Source organism: Neopsephotus bourkii, unplaced genomic scaffold (genome assembly GCF_033783945.1).
Source record: "Neopsephotus bourkii isolate Nb327-2 ecotype Australia unplaced genomic scaffold, CSIRO-AGI_Nbou_v1 NB_1083, whole genome shotgun sequence".
Classification (NCBI taxonomy): Eukaryota; Metazoa; Chordata; class Aves; order Psittaciformes; family Psittacidae; genus Neopsephotus; species Neopsephotus bourkii.
This window is the reverse complement of record NW_026901571.1, coordinates 183908-201705: the sequence shown is the minus strand read 5'-3', so window position 1 is coordinate 201705 and position 17798 is coordinate 183908. Positions and strand designations below refer to the sequence as shown.

Below are 17798 nucleotides of genomic sequence, written 5' to 3'. Positions count from 1 at the left end.
GAAATTATGTAGGCTTTTCCTTATTAGAAACAAATGTTGATTTTTTTTCTGTGTCTGCACCCTAATTAAAACCATCCTCTGCAATTATAGTATGACCAAATGAGTATCTTTCAGTCTGCTTTTCAAGTGTTACAGCTGCACTCAAAATGTTTCTCTGAGATCAGCTAGAAAATACATAACTCAGGAGGGAGAAGAAAGATTGCTGATAAACACTAGGCTTGTGTATTTAATCAAACATGTATCTCTGTAAAATTTTGTAACGTGGATACTTATATGTGTAAAAAATGGCAGTTTGTGGTGAATATGCAAACCTGCTAAAATATGAAGGCTAGCAATGAGTTTTTCTATGTAACTGTGAGTGGTTCTCAGAAGTTATCACAATAGCACCCCAAATAATCCTGGAATGTTTCCCAGAACATAAGTCTTGTTTAAGAAGTAATTTTAACTTTTCTTTTTATAACCTTTTTATTAATCTCAGTTCTCGTATAATCATCTCTCTCTATGTATTCAGCCAGGTGTATGTATACATTTTACGTATGCCAAGAAGTTAATTAGTAAGCTAGAAATAGAACTGCAAAGTCTGTGGTGTATACGTGTATGTACATACATGTGTAGACATATAAAATCACCTGCAGATAATGCAGGCACAGAGTCAGTGGAGCTTCTCACACAAAGTGAGCATTTAATTCAACTGATTTCATAACATGAAGTTTAAACTTTACAATGTATGTCCATAGATTATGTTTGTGTAGACTGTCCTTATTTTCTAAATACTTGTTTTTTTAATTGGGAGGTTTTAAAGCTGCACTGAAAGCTTGAAATTTGTAAAGCCTAAAGGCCCTCAGGAAATGAAGGCTCATATTCACAATCCTCCCCAATTAAGCTCCTAAAAATTGGAGTGACCTTTCTGTCCATCTTCTGTTGTAGCCTGTTTGTATTATCCAAGATAATCATCCTGACACCCATCACTTGTTCTATCTGACCCAGAAGTTTGAGATAAGATGTACCCTAACATATCCTGACACATCTCCTCCTAACATACGGTCACCAAAAATGAGGAGGCAGATTCAGGGTGATTAACCATGACATTACTTTATAGATCTAATGTAGTATGTGTGTTTGTGAAGCTGTATCTGCACAAATAATAAAGTGTGTGTTTATAGAGTTAAAAAAATATTCAAGGTTATGTTTTGTATCCCTGGGTGTTAATTTAATATGATTTAGAGATTAAGATTTTCGCCATCTAAAATCGTGAGAGAGCTACGCGCACATTAAATTAAAATAAAAAATTTAAAATGAAATAATAAAATAAAAGAATAAAACCAAAACAAGGGTGTAAAGGCATAGAAAAAAGAGCATCACTGTATGTTGTGTGGGCTGGGTTTACGTGTCTGCAACATGGCTTTAGAGCTGTAGCATGCAGTGCTATCTGTACTCACCGACTTCCTTGTACATGTTGTCACAGGAGGCTTTGCTTAATCAGTTGTGTGCTGAAAAAAGTAATATAAATTGGAACCTTTTGTCGTGAAATATTTAAATATGGATATGATTTAATGGCTTTGGGGAGAAAATTTAGCATGAGAGATTGTCAGAAACAAGAAATCGATTACATGTAAGAAAGGACTTGAACCTCTAATCAAGTATTACCATATACAGAGAGATCCCTAGCTAGTTATAGCTCAATTCAAAGGGGATAATTGTTAGATTTTTTGTTAATTTTAAGTTTTATCAAAACCTAACATTCCTATTCGTTCTTTATCTAGTTTTGCATAATACATAGTTACAATGATTTATGGAAAGCCATCACTATGTAAATATTGAAGCATATGCTGCATAGTATCCATTAGGAGCATGATATTTTATGAAATATAGGCATCTGTGCAATGTTTCTTTACTTTTGCTGGGGGAAAAACAAACAGCTTCTTGCAGAAAATTAACAAGATATAGCTTGATATAACTAGTAGAGCAGCTTTATGATTCCCTGCTGTTTCTATGGCAGCAAGGGTAACCCCATGGCAATCACACCCTTAACACTGCCAGTTTCTCTGATCAGTGGGACCTAGCAGCTGCTAAGGGTCTGGCCCTTCTTGCAAATCCTTAAACTAAATGAAACAAGGGGTGGTGGTGCCTCATTGAGAGGTAGCTCCTGTAGCCAGTTGCCAGGTTCTCTGAGTTGAGCTGTGGGCCCCTGCATTTAGAATGTCTACCTGTTCTCTGCATGCAAAGAGTTGGGTGCTCTGCCACTGCATGAAGGACTGTGTGTAATGCCTTCCACTTATGTGAGGGAGTGTGTTATAGGATATATGCCTCCTATTCCTGTGAGTTATTGTCGTGCTAGCTGTATTTAATTTTTATTTATTTAAATATCCATTTTTATAAAGCATGGGTTATATAAGCCTGTGAGTGATTTACAAATTAAAGCAAAAACAAAACAAATTACTACCAGTAGTACATTACAATGCATCCTGCAGCTGGCTGCAGACTGGAATCCTAGTACAATACATGTAAGCAGTGTAAATTAGACAATGTTATTTCCATCTTCAAACAATACAAGTTACAGTTAAAAGGAATTAATACTTGTGGTTTGGGATTAGGAATGCATGCATATAGATTGGGTCAAAGGTGATGGCCCTGAGACTAAAATCAGAGCTGGGTCTGGTTTTGTAGTTTGAGGTAGGAATTACTCAAATGTGGAACCAGCATGGTTGTTTGGAAGTTGTGGAAGAAGTGGTTGTAAGAAGATTTAGGTCATGCTCATGGAGAGAGTAGCCAAAGTTAGTTGGATGGGAAGAAAATATAATCTTAGAGCTTTAAATTATGAACCTGTCCTTTGATTGTTTGTTTGTGGTGGTGGTGGGTTTTTTCTCTTTCCCCTTGCCCCATTTGGTTTTGGTTTCTTTGTTTTGTTGTTGGGTGGGGTTTTTTGACCTGGATGATTTCTACATAATAACACTGTCTGCAAAATACTGCTCCATTAGACAGGTAAAACTGTCAGGGAATAGAAATTAAAGATGTCCACAGTACTTAAAGTTGTTCAAAGGTGGGGACATTTCCTGACTAATGCTGCAAATGAGGACCAACATTAGCATCATGGGTTTTTCTTCATCATCATATAGATACGCATTAAATATTTTTCTTCATAGAGATGGGTTGTGGGACTTTCCATTTGGGTCAGCTGGGTAAGATTTCCCATAACTATTCACCATTGAGTATTTTATAGCCTTATATGGTTTGATTGTTAATGGTCATGTGTGGAGTTTTTCTAAAGGTTTTACAGTTACATCTGAGGTACTGAAGCATGCATAGCATTGGTTTAGTGGAAGGTGTCCCTGCCCATGGCAGGGGGTTAGAACTAGATAATCTTTAAGGTTACTTCCAGCCCAAATCATTCTATGGTTCTGTGATGATTCTTTATAATTAACTTTGCATCCAGAGAGGTGATGCAGATCAAAACTGAAATAATAAAACCAGCTGTAGTCAAATAAATATATTCCTTACTATTTGGGGCAAATTGTATTTTCCAATACTCTAGGAAATGTGAGAGGAAAGAAGAAGCTATTCTTTGAATACTGAAGGTGATAAAAGAAATAAATGTCTATGGCTAGGTGGGGGGAAGGTATTTGCAAGCTTCATAATCAAACAAGAACTAATAGTTTTTTGCATTAGTGTGTAGTCCTAAGTGTTTATAGATAAGGTTCTGAATCTGAGATTCAAGATTTAAAAAGATCAGAGACAGTATGGTGGAGTATCTTGCAAGGCTTTCAAACTGTTTAATGCATGAGGAAGCACTGGAATAATTCTGGTTTGATGGCCTACAACAGTGCTTGTTGGTTATAGTTACTGTGCTGGTGTTATGTCCAGCTTTTGCCCAAAAGGAAAGATGCCGATAAAATGATGTATTCATTATACACGTATTTTAGTATGTTTTTATCAATACATGCTGGAATGGATTGCCTGACATTACATTGCAGAATTTTTAAGTCCTACCTTCAGGCAAATCTCATGCTTACTAGCAAAAATGAAAGTGTGAAATGCTTTTTAATGTATATTTAACAACAGATAGTCTAGTGATTACTGATGTGTATTCTCTCTGGATTTTTCCCTTGCTATCAGAAGGCAATGTTAAGAGACAACATTTTTACACATTTATGCTATCTACATCCATCAGATGCTTACTTTTGTGTATTTTTAACTGTCATTTATAAAAAGGCTGCAAAAAAGTCACCTCTTAAGTCTAAACCCTACCAAGATTGCAAGCTTATAATCAATTACCAGTAATGGTTCAGTTATGTTAAATAACAGTGCCCCAATTTCCACCTTTTGATGAAAGTTTATAGCTAACATGTTTTTCAGCATTGCTGTCATGGAGAAAAAAAAATAGTAAGGTACAAATATTATGTACTATTTTTAAAATTTTTTGCATTGTATCCAACTTCCTTGTGATATGCCCTGTGAGTGACTTCAGTCTTATGTCTGCTTATATTTGAGAAGCAAATCTATCAAGTGCATTTCCTTACAGTGTTACCATTTAATAGCTATTAAGATAATATTTTTTCTATATTTTACAATGAAGTGTGTAGCAGCAGTTCATATTTTACACTAATGTATTCTAAACAGTAGCATCGTACATAAATCACTATTGTTAAAATAAAAGTATTTAAAACATTTTAGATCACAGAGCCCCATTGTCTATATTTTCTTTGCTCTAGTATTATTAAATTCAGTCTGTTTCTCTGACTGTGACTCTAATTACTGTATTTGCATGGCTGGAATATTTGCATATTTTTAGTTGAGTTCTATTAACACTGTTTGCATGTTGTGTTTTAAGCTTAGTGTTTCATGTTCAGGCAGCAGAGCACCTTCTATTGAATTCCATAATTATGCAGAATCAATAAGTTTTTTCTTTGTGTTTGTCTTTGTTGTTTCTTTGATATGGCCTCTAGGATGCTGCAGGCAAGGTGCTGGACCGCTGGGCCATCATGTCCAGGGAAGAAGAGATCATTACCCTTCAGCAGTTCCTGAGATTTGGAGAAACAAAATCCATCGTGGAGCTGATGGCAATTCAAGAAAAAGAAGGGCAGGCTGTGGCTGTGCCGTCTTCAAAGACAGATTCAGATATAAGGACTTTTATTGAAAGCAATAATCGCACCAGGAGCCCAAGTCTCCTTGCTCACCTGGAGAATAGTAACCCTTCCAGCATTCATCATTTTGAAAACATCCCGAATAGCCTTGCATTCCTGCTTCCATTCCAGTACATAAATCCAGTCTCTGCTCCACTGCTAGGGCTGCCTCCAAACGGCCTCCTGCTGGAACAACCAGCAATGAGGCTTCGTGAACCAAGCCTTACAGCCCAAAATGAATATAATGAGAGCAGTGAATCTGAAGTTTCCCCTACGCCTTTCAAGAACGAGCAAACACCCAGCAGAAATGCTTTGACCAGCATCACAAATGTTGAGCCCAAAACTGAGCCAGCATGCGTTTCCCCTGTTCAGACACCTACACCTGTCAATGATTTATCAAAACCAGAACACACTAAAAGCTCATTCCGTATTCATAGAATGAGGAGAATGGGGTCAGCCTCCAGGAAAGGAAGAGTGTTTTGCAATGCATGTGGCAAAACTTTCTATGACAAAGGTACTCTTAAAATCCACTACAATGCAGTTCACCTGAAAATCAAGCACCGGTGTACTATTGAGGGCTGCAACATGGTCTTCAGCTCTCTCAGAAGCCGCAATCGCCACAGTGCTAACCCAAATCCTCGCCTCCACATGCCTATGCTAAGGAATAACCGTGACAAAGATCTAATTCGTGCTACATCAGGTGCTGCGACTCCAGTCATAGCAAGTACAAAATCCAGTCTAACTTTAACAAGTCCTGGGCGTCCACCAATGGGGTTTAACACTCCCCCTCTAGATCCTGTACTACAGAACCCTCTTCCCAGTCAGCTGGTGTTCCCGGCTTTAAAGACTGTCCAACCTGTTCCTCCTTTTTACAGAAATTTGCTTACTCCTGGGGAGATGGTGAGTCCTCCAACCTCACTCCCTACCAGTCCAATAATACCAGCAGTGAGTGGTATGGAGCAGCATCCCCCACCTCCTTCAGAGTCATCAGTGCCTTCAGTGCTGATGCCCACCCCAGAGACAAATGCTGACCTTGCACCCAAGAAGAAGCCAAGGAAGTCAAGCATGCCAGTTAAAATTGAAAAGGAAGTTATTGATACTGCTGATGAGTTTGATGATGAAGATGAAGAGGTGAATGATAGCAACACTATGGTGAATGACATTGGCCATGACAATCACTGCCATTCTCAGGAGGAAATGAGCCCAGGCCTGTCTGTGAAAGACTTTTCCAAAACTGACAGAAGCAGATGCATTTCCAGACCAGACATAAGAAGAGCAGACAGCATGACATCAGAAGACCAGGAGCATGAGAGAGACTATGAAAATGAGTCAGAGTCATCAGAGCCCAAATTGTGTGAGGAATCCATGGAAGGTGATGATCGTCTCCATGAACCTGGTGAAAAATCTATGATGCACAGTGACAGACCAGATGAAAACCACATTGATTCTTCCAACCAGGATGTCATTAAGGTGAAGGAAGAGTATACAGACCCTACATATGATATGTTCTACATGAGCCAATATGGACTTTACAATGGTGGCAGTGCCAGTATGGCTGCCCTTCATGAAAGTTTCGCTTCTACATTCAACTACAGCAGCCCTCAGAAGTTTTCCTCAGAAGGTGAAATGTGCTCCAGCCCGGACCCCAAGATCTGCTATGTGTGCAAGAAAAGTTTCAAGAGTTCCTACAGTGTGAAGCTTCACTACAGAAATGTTCATTTAAAAGAGATGCATGTCTGCACAGTGGCTGGCTGTAATGCTGCGTTCCCATCACGGAGAAGCAGAGACAGGTCAGTAAATATTAATTGATTTTCTACATTATTAAATGTGTTGAATTATGTAAGAATAGGCAGTTTAGGATATATGAAGAAATAGAGAGATGCACAGTAATGACAAGTGACAGTTGTGTTCCCATGACATTGAGAGAGTATTATCACTAAGATTTTCATTGTTGTTTGGAATTCAGAATAGTGTATTTCTTGCCATCCTCTTAAGTGACTGGCTAGGTAATAAATGTCATTATTCTTTCTGTGTGCCTGAGACCATGTGCATTCTCCTTCTGTTTATAGGCTGCAAATTTTATTATATTTATTTTCCCTGCAACTTTTAGAACAAGAAAAGCTTCTATTAGATGTATAGTAAATTATAAACAATACGAATTTATATATACAAATATATCCATGCATGTATATCAAACCATAGAACTAGGAAGGAGGGAAGGGGTGGACAGACAGTTGGATGAATAGATGGAGAAATAGAATGGAAGAACTGTAATAAAAGTTATTTACATCCCCATGGAGTCATATAAAAGCAAACAGGAAACACTAGAAGACTATCCTTTCTTCTCTTCAATTTTAAAACTAGCTACTATGTTGTTGCAAGAACAAGTGAATATTAGGAAAATGGTTATCTCTTTCTTTAGTAGAACTCGTATACCTCTCTATCCACTATGGTCATTAAATCTACTTTATCTTCTTTTCTGCATGTGAGCAACTCCCTTTCCCACTGATGGGAATCATGCACACTCAGAGAGGAGAGCTAGACCCCTACATATTTTTAAGGTCAGCCAGGGTATATTCTGCTGGCCCTTCAGATGACATCATGCCCTAGTTATGCTGCATCAATACTGAAAAAGATGTGCTTAAACAGAAGCAGCTGATCCATAATTGCTTAGGTTTGGGGTTTTTTTATATATATATATTATTCTTTTTTATTTCTGAGGAAAATGTAATATAAATGGAGTTTATCAGGGTGGTAGGATAGCACAGTTATTTCATACTTGTGGAAGAAAGCCCTCGCATGCAATGATGATCATACTATCATATAACAAAATCTGTCTTGTTTATGGAGTTATCGTGAGATTGTGCTCTGTCTTTTCCTTTACTTGTGTTTCATATTTTTCATTATGTTGCAAAAAATCAGCAGATACAGAAAGAAAAATTAAACCTAGCTAAACATTTCACACACAGCTCCTATATTTTTTTTGTCCCCCATGAAAATTGATTTGATTTGAAAGTGAATATATATGTCATACAAAATGAAAGCAAGTTAGTTTCAAGGATACTGAGGAGCAAAAATTCACTGTTTTGATGGAGAGCCCAGTCCCCAGATATCTCATGTCTTCTGTTACCTTTTATGAAATCCACTAAATAGAAAACCAGGCACAGTCATAAGAATGAAAGTTCAAAACGGATTATGAGGATAATCTAGAAAGTTTCCATTTCAGTAGGATTAAGCAAACCACTGGACATGACAGGTAAAACTAAATTAAAACTCCCTTCTTGGGGTATCCTGGTAACTTTTATGAGGCTGGAGTCTGGCAAGGGAAGCACACAGTGGTATAATCTATTCTGAGAGTAGATGTGTGCAATCCCTTTCAGTTCCTAAAATTGCACATTTTGTTAGTTCAGAATTTGGCTTGATTGGTCTACTTCCTCAAGTGAATTAGGAAAAGTCAGTCATGCACTAAGCAGAGCAGCTTTGCATTCAGCATGTGAAGTAAGAAGTGGTTATCTTTAGGACTTTGAATTTTATGCGACGTACTAAATGTCCAGGGGAACCCATTGATAGATCATGCTTATAGTAAAGTTAGTACAGTAAAGATGTTCTAAGAAAAAGATGGCTCTGGTGACATACATAAAATATTGCTGAGGTGACAACAATAAAAAAGAGCACATTTTGAAAATATTTTGTCAATTATGTCAGTACACTCCTATTAAGCTAACGGAAAGCAAGCCATAAAATAAAAATCTTATTCAGGACCTTAAACTGCAGGCTGCATATTTAAAGATAAAATTATCATTTAAATATCATTAAGTTCTGTAAGGCACAAGACCATCTTTTTGTATCATTCCACTAGTAACATTCAGAATATGTTTCAGTTATGTGTTGCGCTTGGGACAGAAGATATTTGTGGACATGTTACATCCTTTAATTGCAAAGATTTAAAAGTGGTTATACACATTAAAAAATTCAAGGTGTGGTAGAGTTTGTATGCCTATTCAGGCTTGATGTTTTTGTATGTTCATTAGCACTCCTGGTTTGCAACAGTCGTCTGGAAATGCCTTGAAAGAACCAAGTAATTCTCTTGTGGTTCGTGGTTCCTGATAATTCTTTAGTACACTTGAGAAAGGAACATCTTCAAAACTTCTTGGACTATCCATTCTTATCCAGAAGTACCATGTCTAGGAACATGCAAAAATGAAAATGTATGTACAGCATATAAAAGAACCTAAACATCTTAAACATTATTTTCTAATACTTCCTTAAAAAAAAGGTGGCTTTTTACAGTCAATTTAGGAAGTGAAAGATTTTTTTTTTCCAAACTGTTTAATCGCCCTAGAGAGTTTTCGTTTTGTTATTATCTTTTGCTAATATTCTTTTTGAATATATACATTTGTTTTAGAAAGAGTCATTACATAAGTGTACAATTTCTAGCTCTTCAGATTATCGAGAGCATCTCAAAGACAACTGGATAACTAAATTTAATAGCATTCAAAGTGAGAACTTCCTCCAGCCACTTAAATCAATTTCACTTAAAAGCTCAGAAGCATCTTGCTTTTAACTGCTGTACAAGAAATAAGAAATAGCTATCTAAAGCATACAATAATAATTCCTGGATAATATTTGTTTTGTATGGGTGCTCCATTTTGGACACATTATAAAAAGCCTGTGTGATTTGCTTGTGATGTGAGTCACGTAATCTGAGTAGTTAGAGAAGCTTAGAACTTCTTTGACAATTAAAATTAAATATTTTTTTCAGTACTATCTTAACAAAATAAGAATTCTAGCTGTCTCATAACATACCGAGTAGCATGAATTTAACTTTTCATAATTTTATTAATCATATTACTAGCACTGTATTGTAATATTATTAATCTATTAATACCAGTTAGAGGTCTAAAGCTCATTGCTCTAATTATGTTCTAAAAGAAAAAACAAGCTTATATGGCAATAAATAACATTGGATGATCCTTTTTTTTTTCCTTTAGAGGCATCTGACGTGGCTTAAGACATTTCCAGTGCAATTCTAGTTAATTAAAGATTTGATTGTATTCCCCTTGTCCTGAACATACGCAAAATTCCAAATTGTTGATAGTGTAGCTCTTGTAAAATGGTCTTTGCAAGGGTGGGGTTGTGATACAAATTGCTAATCACCAGAGGCAGCAGATCATGTCAGCAGCAAATGCAGTGCTCCTTTGACTAAAGGTATTTCTTTATCTGTGTCACAGATGCAGCCCTCTATTGTGGAATGCATCCTTTAGTAATTTGTGTTCAGAGTTGACTAAATCCAGCTTCACCATTGCTGCATCATTTGGGCCAAAGTCAACTCCTGTACAAATATCCTTCTGCCAGAAAGGTTGGAATATCTTCTCTGATCTTTGACTAAACACCGATATTCTATGTAAATTCAGGTCAAGGTAACTAGAAGATTCAATAGTCCCAACTTATGCATGTGTTTTCAACACAGGACAGAAGAATGCAAAGCGGTGTCCTGGCCCTTCCTGTCAGTGACCCAGTAATTCTGTTTTCCCTTCTAAAAATTACAAGGTACTGCTTTTGAATATTTGAGCTACTCAAAAGCAATATTAGCCTAAATTTTTTTAATGAGCCTTTTTTCATCATTCTTCTGAGCTACAAGTAACATCACTTATCAAAACAATCTTATAAAAACCTGTATCTTTCTTGTCCTTGAAGCACTACACTTGTGAAAACCACTTTTTTTCCATATCCCCATGCCATATTCCCATTTTACCTCCATATTGGCACTATTAAAATCTCTGGTTTTTAAGATAGGACAGAGCATTAGTAACAATATGTTACCATGATTTCCTTTCTCTCTTAAGGCATGCAAATTAGTTAACTTTCTGTACCTGTTCAGAGGAACAAAGCAAGAACTTTTCACTTTGTCTTCCTGCTACTAAAGTAGGACTATTAATTGCTCAGGTCTTTAAATTTTCTCACGAAGGGAGCGTGTGTGTGTGTTCCACAGGATGGGAAGGGTGACTAAGCCCCATGAATAAATTTAAAAACAAAATAATATCTGCTCAGGGTGACTTATAAATAAATATGAGGCAACTATTGATGCCAAGTGTGATCATGCCACTTGATTGCTAGTTAAATCAGTCCAGATTTAAACATGTAAACTCCTTGATTTGTATGGGGCAAGACATCTGTAGGTGGTCTATTAAAACCAGACCTAAATTTGTGTGGATAGAGGCCTCTGTGTAGCTGTATTAAAAAAGCAGAGACATACTTTTTGTTTGGTTACCTGACTTCCAGCCCTGTACAGGTGTGCTTGAATAAATTAACATCAGTTACCTATGATGAGCCACTGCATACGTTACCAAGGGAAGTGAAGATGTAAGAGAGCTGCTACCTGCCTCCTGTTATCACCTCCTTGGCACAACAGCACCCATTTCTTCATTATCCTACTATGCTTGGGGTCTTCTACAGACACTTTTTAGAGAATTATTTTCTATAAATGCACTCAATTCTAGGGAGAGATATCTCCAAGAAATAAGATATTTCACATCAGTCGGTAATTATTACTGTATTCTCCCTATATAATATAATTAGCTGTCATATACAGCTTGAATTTCCTACAATAATAACAAGGAAATTAGGTTTTAAGATACTAGGTGTTTGATGGACCCCTTGGCAAGAGTCAGGAGGGCTTTTTTACCATTTTCTTAAGATATGAATTTATTTATTTCTATACTACTGTTTCTGGACATGAACGCAGTACATGAATAGACTAGCTGCATTACCCAATACAATTGTATGAACCATTAGGTTTTCTCTTGAAGCATCACTAAGTTGTGTGTCATCGCAAATGTCCACATAACTCTTCCTTATGAAGAAAACCTGGATCATAAAGTAACATTTTGTGCCACCTCTAACACAAAGCTAACTTCTTCCATGAGTATTCATGTTGAAAGCATACTGCCTGTCAGAATGGATACTCATCAGTGTGAACAAGAGAATCAGAATTAAAACAAGAATGCATAGAACTAATTACTTAATACTTTTTTATTTTTTATTTTTTTTTAGAGAATAAATAAATTAGAACAAGCCCTAGAAAGGCTACTCATGTGAGTAAACATGTTTATGTGAGTAAACATTGCAGAATCAGCTCTGGTATGGAGGGAGGTCTTTTCCAGCTACACATATCATTTATTTTGTGTTTCAGTTGGAGGTTGTAGTTGTTTTTAAAATGATCTTCTGACTGTATCTTGTTATTTTTTGGTACACAAAATGGTATCACTTTGAGAGCAAAAGTTCAGCTTCTTGTGCAGTGCAAGAGTCTCATTTTTGTGTGAATGTGCAGAGTAAGTCAAGGACTTTTCAGTGACCTCAAAAGTTTATTTAAATAAACTGCTACACCAGGATTAAGATGGGTGGTGAATACTAGCCAAAAGCAAAACATGCATGGAACAGTATTTACCTCTGGTATGTGTTGTGACAAATAGGGTAAGTGTTTAATTTGTTTTATGTTTAATGAAGGGGATTTTTTGGGAAGACAGGACTGGGAACATGAATGCTTATTCATAATATCCTGACTGTCCCTAGGTTTATAGGAAATAACTGGAAGAACCAAAAATCTTCCACAGAAAGTGGAAGAAAGTTAAATATTTTCTACTTATCTGAGTAAATGTAAAGCTGTTCCCTGTATGTAGAGATGTACTATCTTTCTGAGCGTCTTCTGGAGGTGGGGTAAACAAAACGTCTACCTACCTTAGTTCCTGTGGAGACTCTTAAATGTTCTTTTAAACTTTACAGCAGAAGACTGTAATATTTCTGCTACTATGGAGGAAGTTGTACTTTACAGCTACAAAATAGCACCAGGGAACTACTCCCAAAAGCCTGGATGCATGAAAATGGAACAAGACACTGCAACCTGAGAGATATAGTACTCTCAGCTGGAGGAGTCTGGGGAGAAATAATGAAAGGGGGAAGGAGACACATCTGTGGCTGGAATGGCTGTGTATTTACTGGCCTTTGGATTTACAGCTCTTGTTCAAGGAGAGAGACACTAAGTACGCAGATAAACTCTGTCATATATACATATATGATACGTGAATTTGTCACCTGTGCTTTTCTGTCTAAAAAGAAAAAATGTCACCTGAAGAGGAAAACTTTACATCGGCTCTTATGGCCTAACCAAACCTGAAGAGGAAAACTTTACATCAGCTTGTATGGCCTAACCAAAGATTAATTGTAGATGAGGCCATTTTCTTCTACCCTTAATGATGATGCTGATGATGCTCCGCACCCTAGATGTGAGCCATTTTATTCATTATTGTGAACTTAGTGACCGTGCTGGGGCAAATATGAATTAAAGTTAAGTTTACCTGAAAGTAAGAAAACTGGTGAGGCAAGTCCTAGAAGAACAACAACCCCAAGGGGAAAAAATTAACAGGTGTATATGATTCCAAATAGCTACAACAGTGTTTTGAAGGATAGTGTGCCAGTCCTGTGGTATATCTAGACAGAGGTGGACATTGTTCACAGTTGGCCTCGTCCCAAAGATGCAGTCATTCCTAGGGTTTGTGAGGTCAGGGGATATTACTTGAAGTAGAATTATAAAGCAGGTGGTCAGTGTATTAAAACAAAGCTCATTTGGGTTCACATTCACTGTTTTTTGACAAGATAGCCCTTGGCTAGTAGGCCCAGGTAGATTGGTTAAGAATTGCAGGGACCATTTTGCTGTAGCTAGTGATGTCTAAGGCACTGGCCTGAAGGTGAGTTTGCAACAGATGCATGAGAAGGGAGTGTTTTGCACTTGAATATGTCTTATGAAAAAGATTTTACTCAAAAAGATTTGTCAATTTGTGAGCCCTGGAGATAAAACTCAAAACACAATCCCTCTAAATCTGGGACACCTTTTCATGGTTATACAAGTTGCTAGTGGTTAGCAAATGCAACAGGGTATAATAGCAAATTGGTAAAATAGAGCCTATAATTGCAGGAGTATACTGTGTGGTTAGAAAGAGCTAAGGGAAAAAATAACCAGATGATATATTGTATAGGCACTGCAAATCATATATACTGTATAGGCACTGCACCACTCCTTAATCCTGACCTGCAGTACTCACCACCTGTGCCTCTTTTCAGAAAAGATGGCCAGCTGTGCCATCAGTATTTGTGATATTATGCCTTACGTACTACAGTTGAAACCACTGTTTCATGTTTCATGGTATTATGCTGTAGATACTACAGTAGAAACCACCCATTTGCATCCAGCAGGTACAAATAAAACGTTCCCAGTGGTATTAGAGGTACCTCGTATGGTAGGTTGGGACCTGAGGTAACACAGAAATCTCTCAGGTCTGATACCACTTACAGCTCATCAGATGCTGAATATTAATGGAACGCACTGGATATTTCCTGACAGAATTTTTAAGCCCACGTCTTCTGAAGAAAATCCAAGGCTTTTAGTAGTGCTTTCTACTTCCCAGCAACACCTTTTAAATGAGCAGTTTGCCTTGTGCTAAGCAAGTTTGTCTCTCTCCATTTATTTTTTTTTTAATTAAGAGCTCATTTTGCATTTAAGCTTGACCTGAAAAGCATTACTTTAAAAGATCTGTCTAAGAAATAATTTAAGATTTTTGCCATAAGGCACCTGCAAGCTTTGTATAAATTGACCTGGAAGAGAAATGAAAGATTTTTAGATTTGCCAAATATGTACACTGTTATAAAAAAGAAATGACTGTAGGACTTTGTTGGCATTGTGAATAGATGTGATGTGCATAGTTTTGTATGGGGGAAAAAGGAGGAGAGAGAAAAAAGGATGGGATTGCAATAAGATATTTTTTACTGTCACTTTGGTTTTGCCTTTTATTTGTTTTGTTGTTTTTTTTTTTTTAAGAGAAAGGGAAAAAAAACCCAAACCTAACCTGTATGTCTGCGTCAAACTATATGAGTATGAAGCATAAGCTGTAAATTGTAAGTGTTAGAAGTTGTTATTTCCAGTGTTACTGATTTTGATTCTAGTGCTTTACAAACTTTATTGCTTATTTTATTAACTAGGGAAAAGTGTTGCCTGCTTCCAGTTCAGTTTGTTTTTTAATTTCTTTCCCTCTTCCTCTCTCTTTCTCCTTTTCTTTGTTATGCCAAAATAAAAAAGCAAGTACGCTTCAGCTATTTACAACTGAAAATGCAAACAGGACAGAGTTAATTTTGTTGTCCGTAAATTTTACATTGTAGTTTTGTGTTTAATGCACAAAATGCATAAATAAAAATAGCCTAAACATGTATATATATGTGTGTCTGTGGATGCATGTACTGAAAGAAAACCTATACACAGCTGTGTTGGTAGATAAAGATCTAAAATTACACTGGATAGAAGGAGAATTTGGATTCCCACTCAGAAAAGGTAAATAAACCCTTGTTTCATGAAGAAGATGCACACAGATGATACATTGTGCAGGATTTCGTGATGGGAGGAGGCAGGCCCTGGCAGGAAGGATAACAGATCCAGTGCTGGACGTCTCTCAGGTTTGATAGCCAGATAGGGGAGCAGCACTAATTCTGCAGTCTTTTTAGTCTGTTCCATCACAGAAGTGGCACTGCTGGGTCAGTCAGCTCACTAGTAATTGTGTTTTACAGACTTCTAAAGCAATTGGCTCAGTCAGTCCCAATTCAATAAAAGTGGAGAGCGAGAGTGAAGAGCACTTTTGTTCTATTTTTTACTTGAAATTATTTCATTCAGCACTCTGTCTTTTTTATTACCAAGATTTGACATTAGCACTCCAAGCTATATTAGCATCCATTTCAGCAGTTCAGTAATGGTATTAAAAAAACACTTAACTTCAACGGTGAATGGTTGTATGACAGTACCATAAAAATCCACATTAAAAAAAAAAAAATGTATTTGTCCCTGCAAATTATTTTTCACTTGTTTAACCACTTCAAAACTACACTGTCTTGACTGGTGTTTGCAAGAGCTGTAGAAGCAGGGAAGGCTTGTAAAGGAGGTGAGAAGCAACTGCAGTAACAGTGGCATGAATGAAAAAAGTTAAGACATTTATAGAGGAGGAAAAATGTAATAGGAGCATGCAAGTACACATACATGCACAATAAAGACCTCTCATTTTGGGTTCGTGCCTGTCATTCAACTGAAGTAAGATTTTAAACTCAAATCACTCAAGGTAAAATCTTTGGCATCTTCCACATTTCTGGGATTTAATTTTGAACCCAGCATTCTGCAAGCTTGGGATGGCAGCCTAACTATCTTGGCACTTGCAGCACACTCATAAATGACTGCATTAGGTTCTAAATTTTGATTAAACATTCTGTAATTAATCAATGGTAGACATGAAGCTGTTGGCAAAGTCCAGAGCTGCAAAATGTTTAAGACATAAAACATTACAAAGTAATTAGAATGTGCTCCTTCAAGAGAAGGATTGCCTTCAATAAAGAGGTAAATGATAGCATCATGTTTATTGTGGACGTAGGCAGCCAGTGCAATATGATAAACTGCAGGAGATACACATATCAGTAATCATCCACATTATTAGTGTCATTAATCATAATTCTAAAAATATGACAGCAGCAGCCAACTTTTTGACCAATTTTGCCTCTGCCTGTTGGCCGTTATAACTTCACTAATAGACTGCAGAGCTCCTGTGTGTGGCAGTTTGCATTGAGAATGGAAGGTTAATTATATTTGAGCTGCTGATTCCTTCTCTCCTCGGAAAAGACTGAGCACTTTGACAATCCCCGGAGCTCACTGCTGTTAAACCAGTAAAAGTACTTTATTGAAATTTTCTTTGTTGGTCAGGAATGAGTAGATGTTTCAAATGAGATATAAGCGCCAGGCTGGGACGGCTGCTAATGTTTCTTCCAAAATAATCCTTGGACAGCAAGCTGAACTCATACCTCCCTTAGATGTCTTTGCACAGTCTCTTGTGGATGGGTAAAAAGTTGAAAATTTAATAACCGCTGAAATAGTATGTATGGAAGAATCTCTTAGGATTGACATTACTGAGGAGTTGGGATGTCAGTGAAGGGAGGTTATAGGATAATCAGCTATCAGTTGACCTGAAAGGTGTACTTATTTAGTAATGTAAAATTACTAATAGAGGAACCCTGTAGTAGTGCCACATTGTATTTGCATTTGTAGTTCCTCTGGTATTACACAGATAAACCCAGACTTTTTTAGACGAACAAAGCAGTGGGAATGAGAATTACCTTTGCATTGTGACCAAATGAAATGGTTTATTTATTTGCCATGGAACCTGAAATCATACAAAACTGTCCCCAAATCTGCGGATTTATTATGAATTTGAACTTGTAATGCAATTGGTAAATAGTCTATGAACCTTCCAAGCAAATAATGAATAATGTACTGCTGTTATTAATATCTAGGAGAAAAGAATTGGTTTCAAAACAGAATTATGGGAAGCTATGTGTTCTGGCTGAGTTTTATCTTTTTTGCATTTACTGAAACTTGAAACTTAGTAAAATTCATGAGCGGGATGCTGAACTGAAGGGCCTGTTTGCATAAAATCTTGCAAAATTATCACATTTTACATGGCTGTTGTAACACTGAAATAAAATAAAGGGTGAAAACGTCTGATTTTTTACAACATGTAATATTTAGATTATTTAGGGTTGAAAAGAAATGTTAATTCATGCAGTTTGGCACAGATTCTGTGTGGAAGTTGCCTCAGT

The 17798-nt window shown here is 36.9% G+C and overlaps 1 protein-coding gene across 1 annotated transcript in view; it reads left to right on the top strand.

Annotated features, from left to right (window-relative positions):
* The window catches only part of BNC2 (basonuclin zinc finger protein 2), a 239216-nt gene that overhangs the window by 209131 nt on the left and 12287 nt on the right, over positions 1-17798 (top strand). The window contains exon 4 of the mRNA XM_061362155.1: positions 4944-6910. Coding sequence (XP_061218139.1) covers positions 4944-6910 — 1967 coding nt within the window. The remainder of the gene's footprint in view (positions 1-4943; positions 6911-17798) is intronic.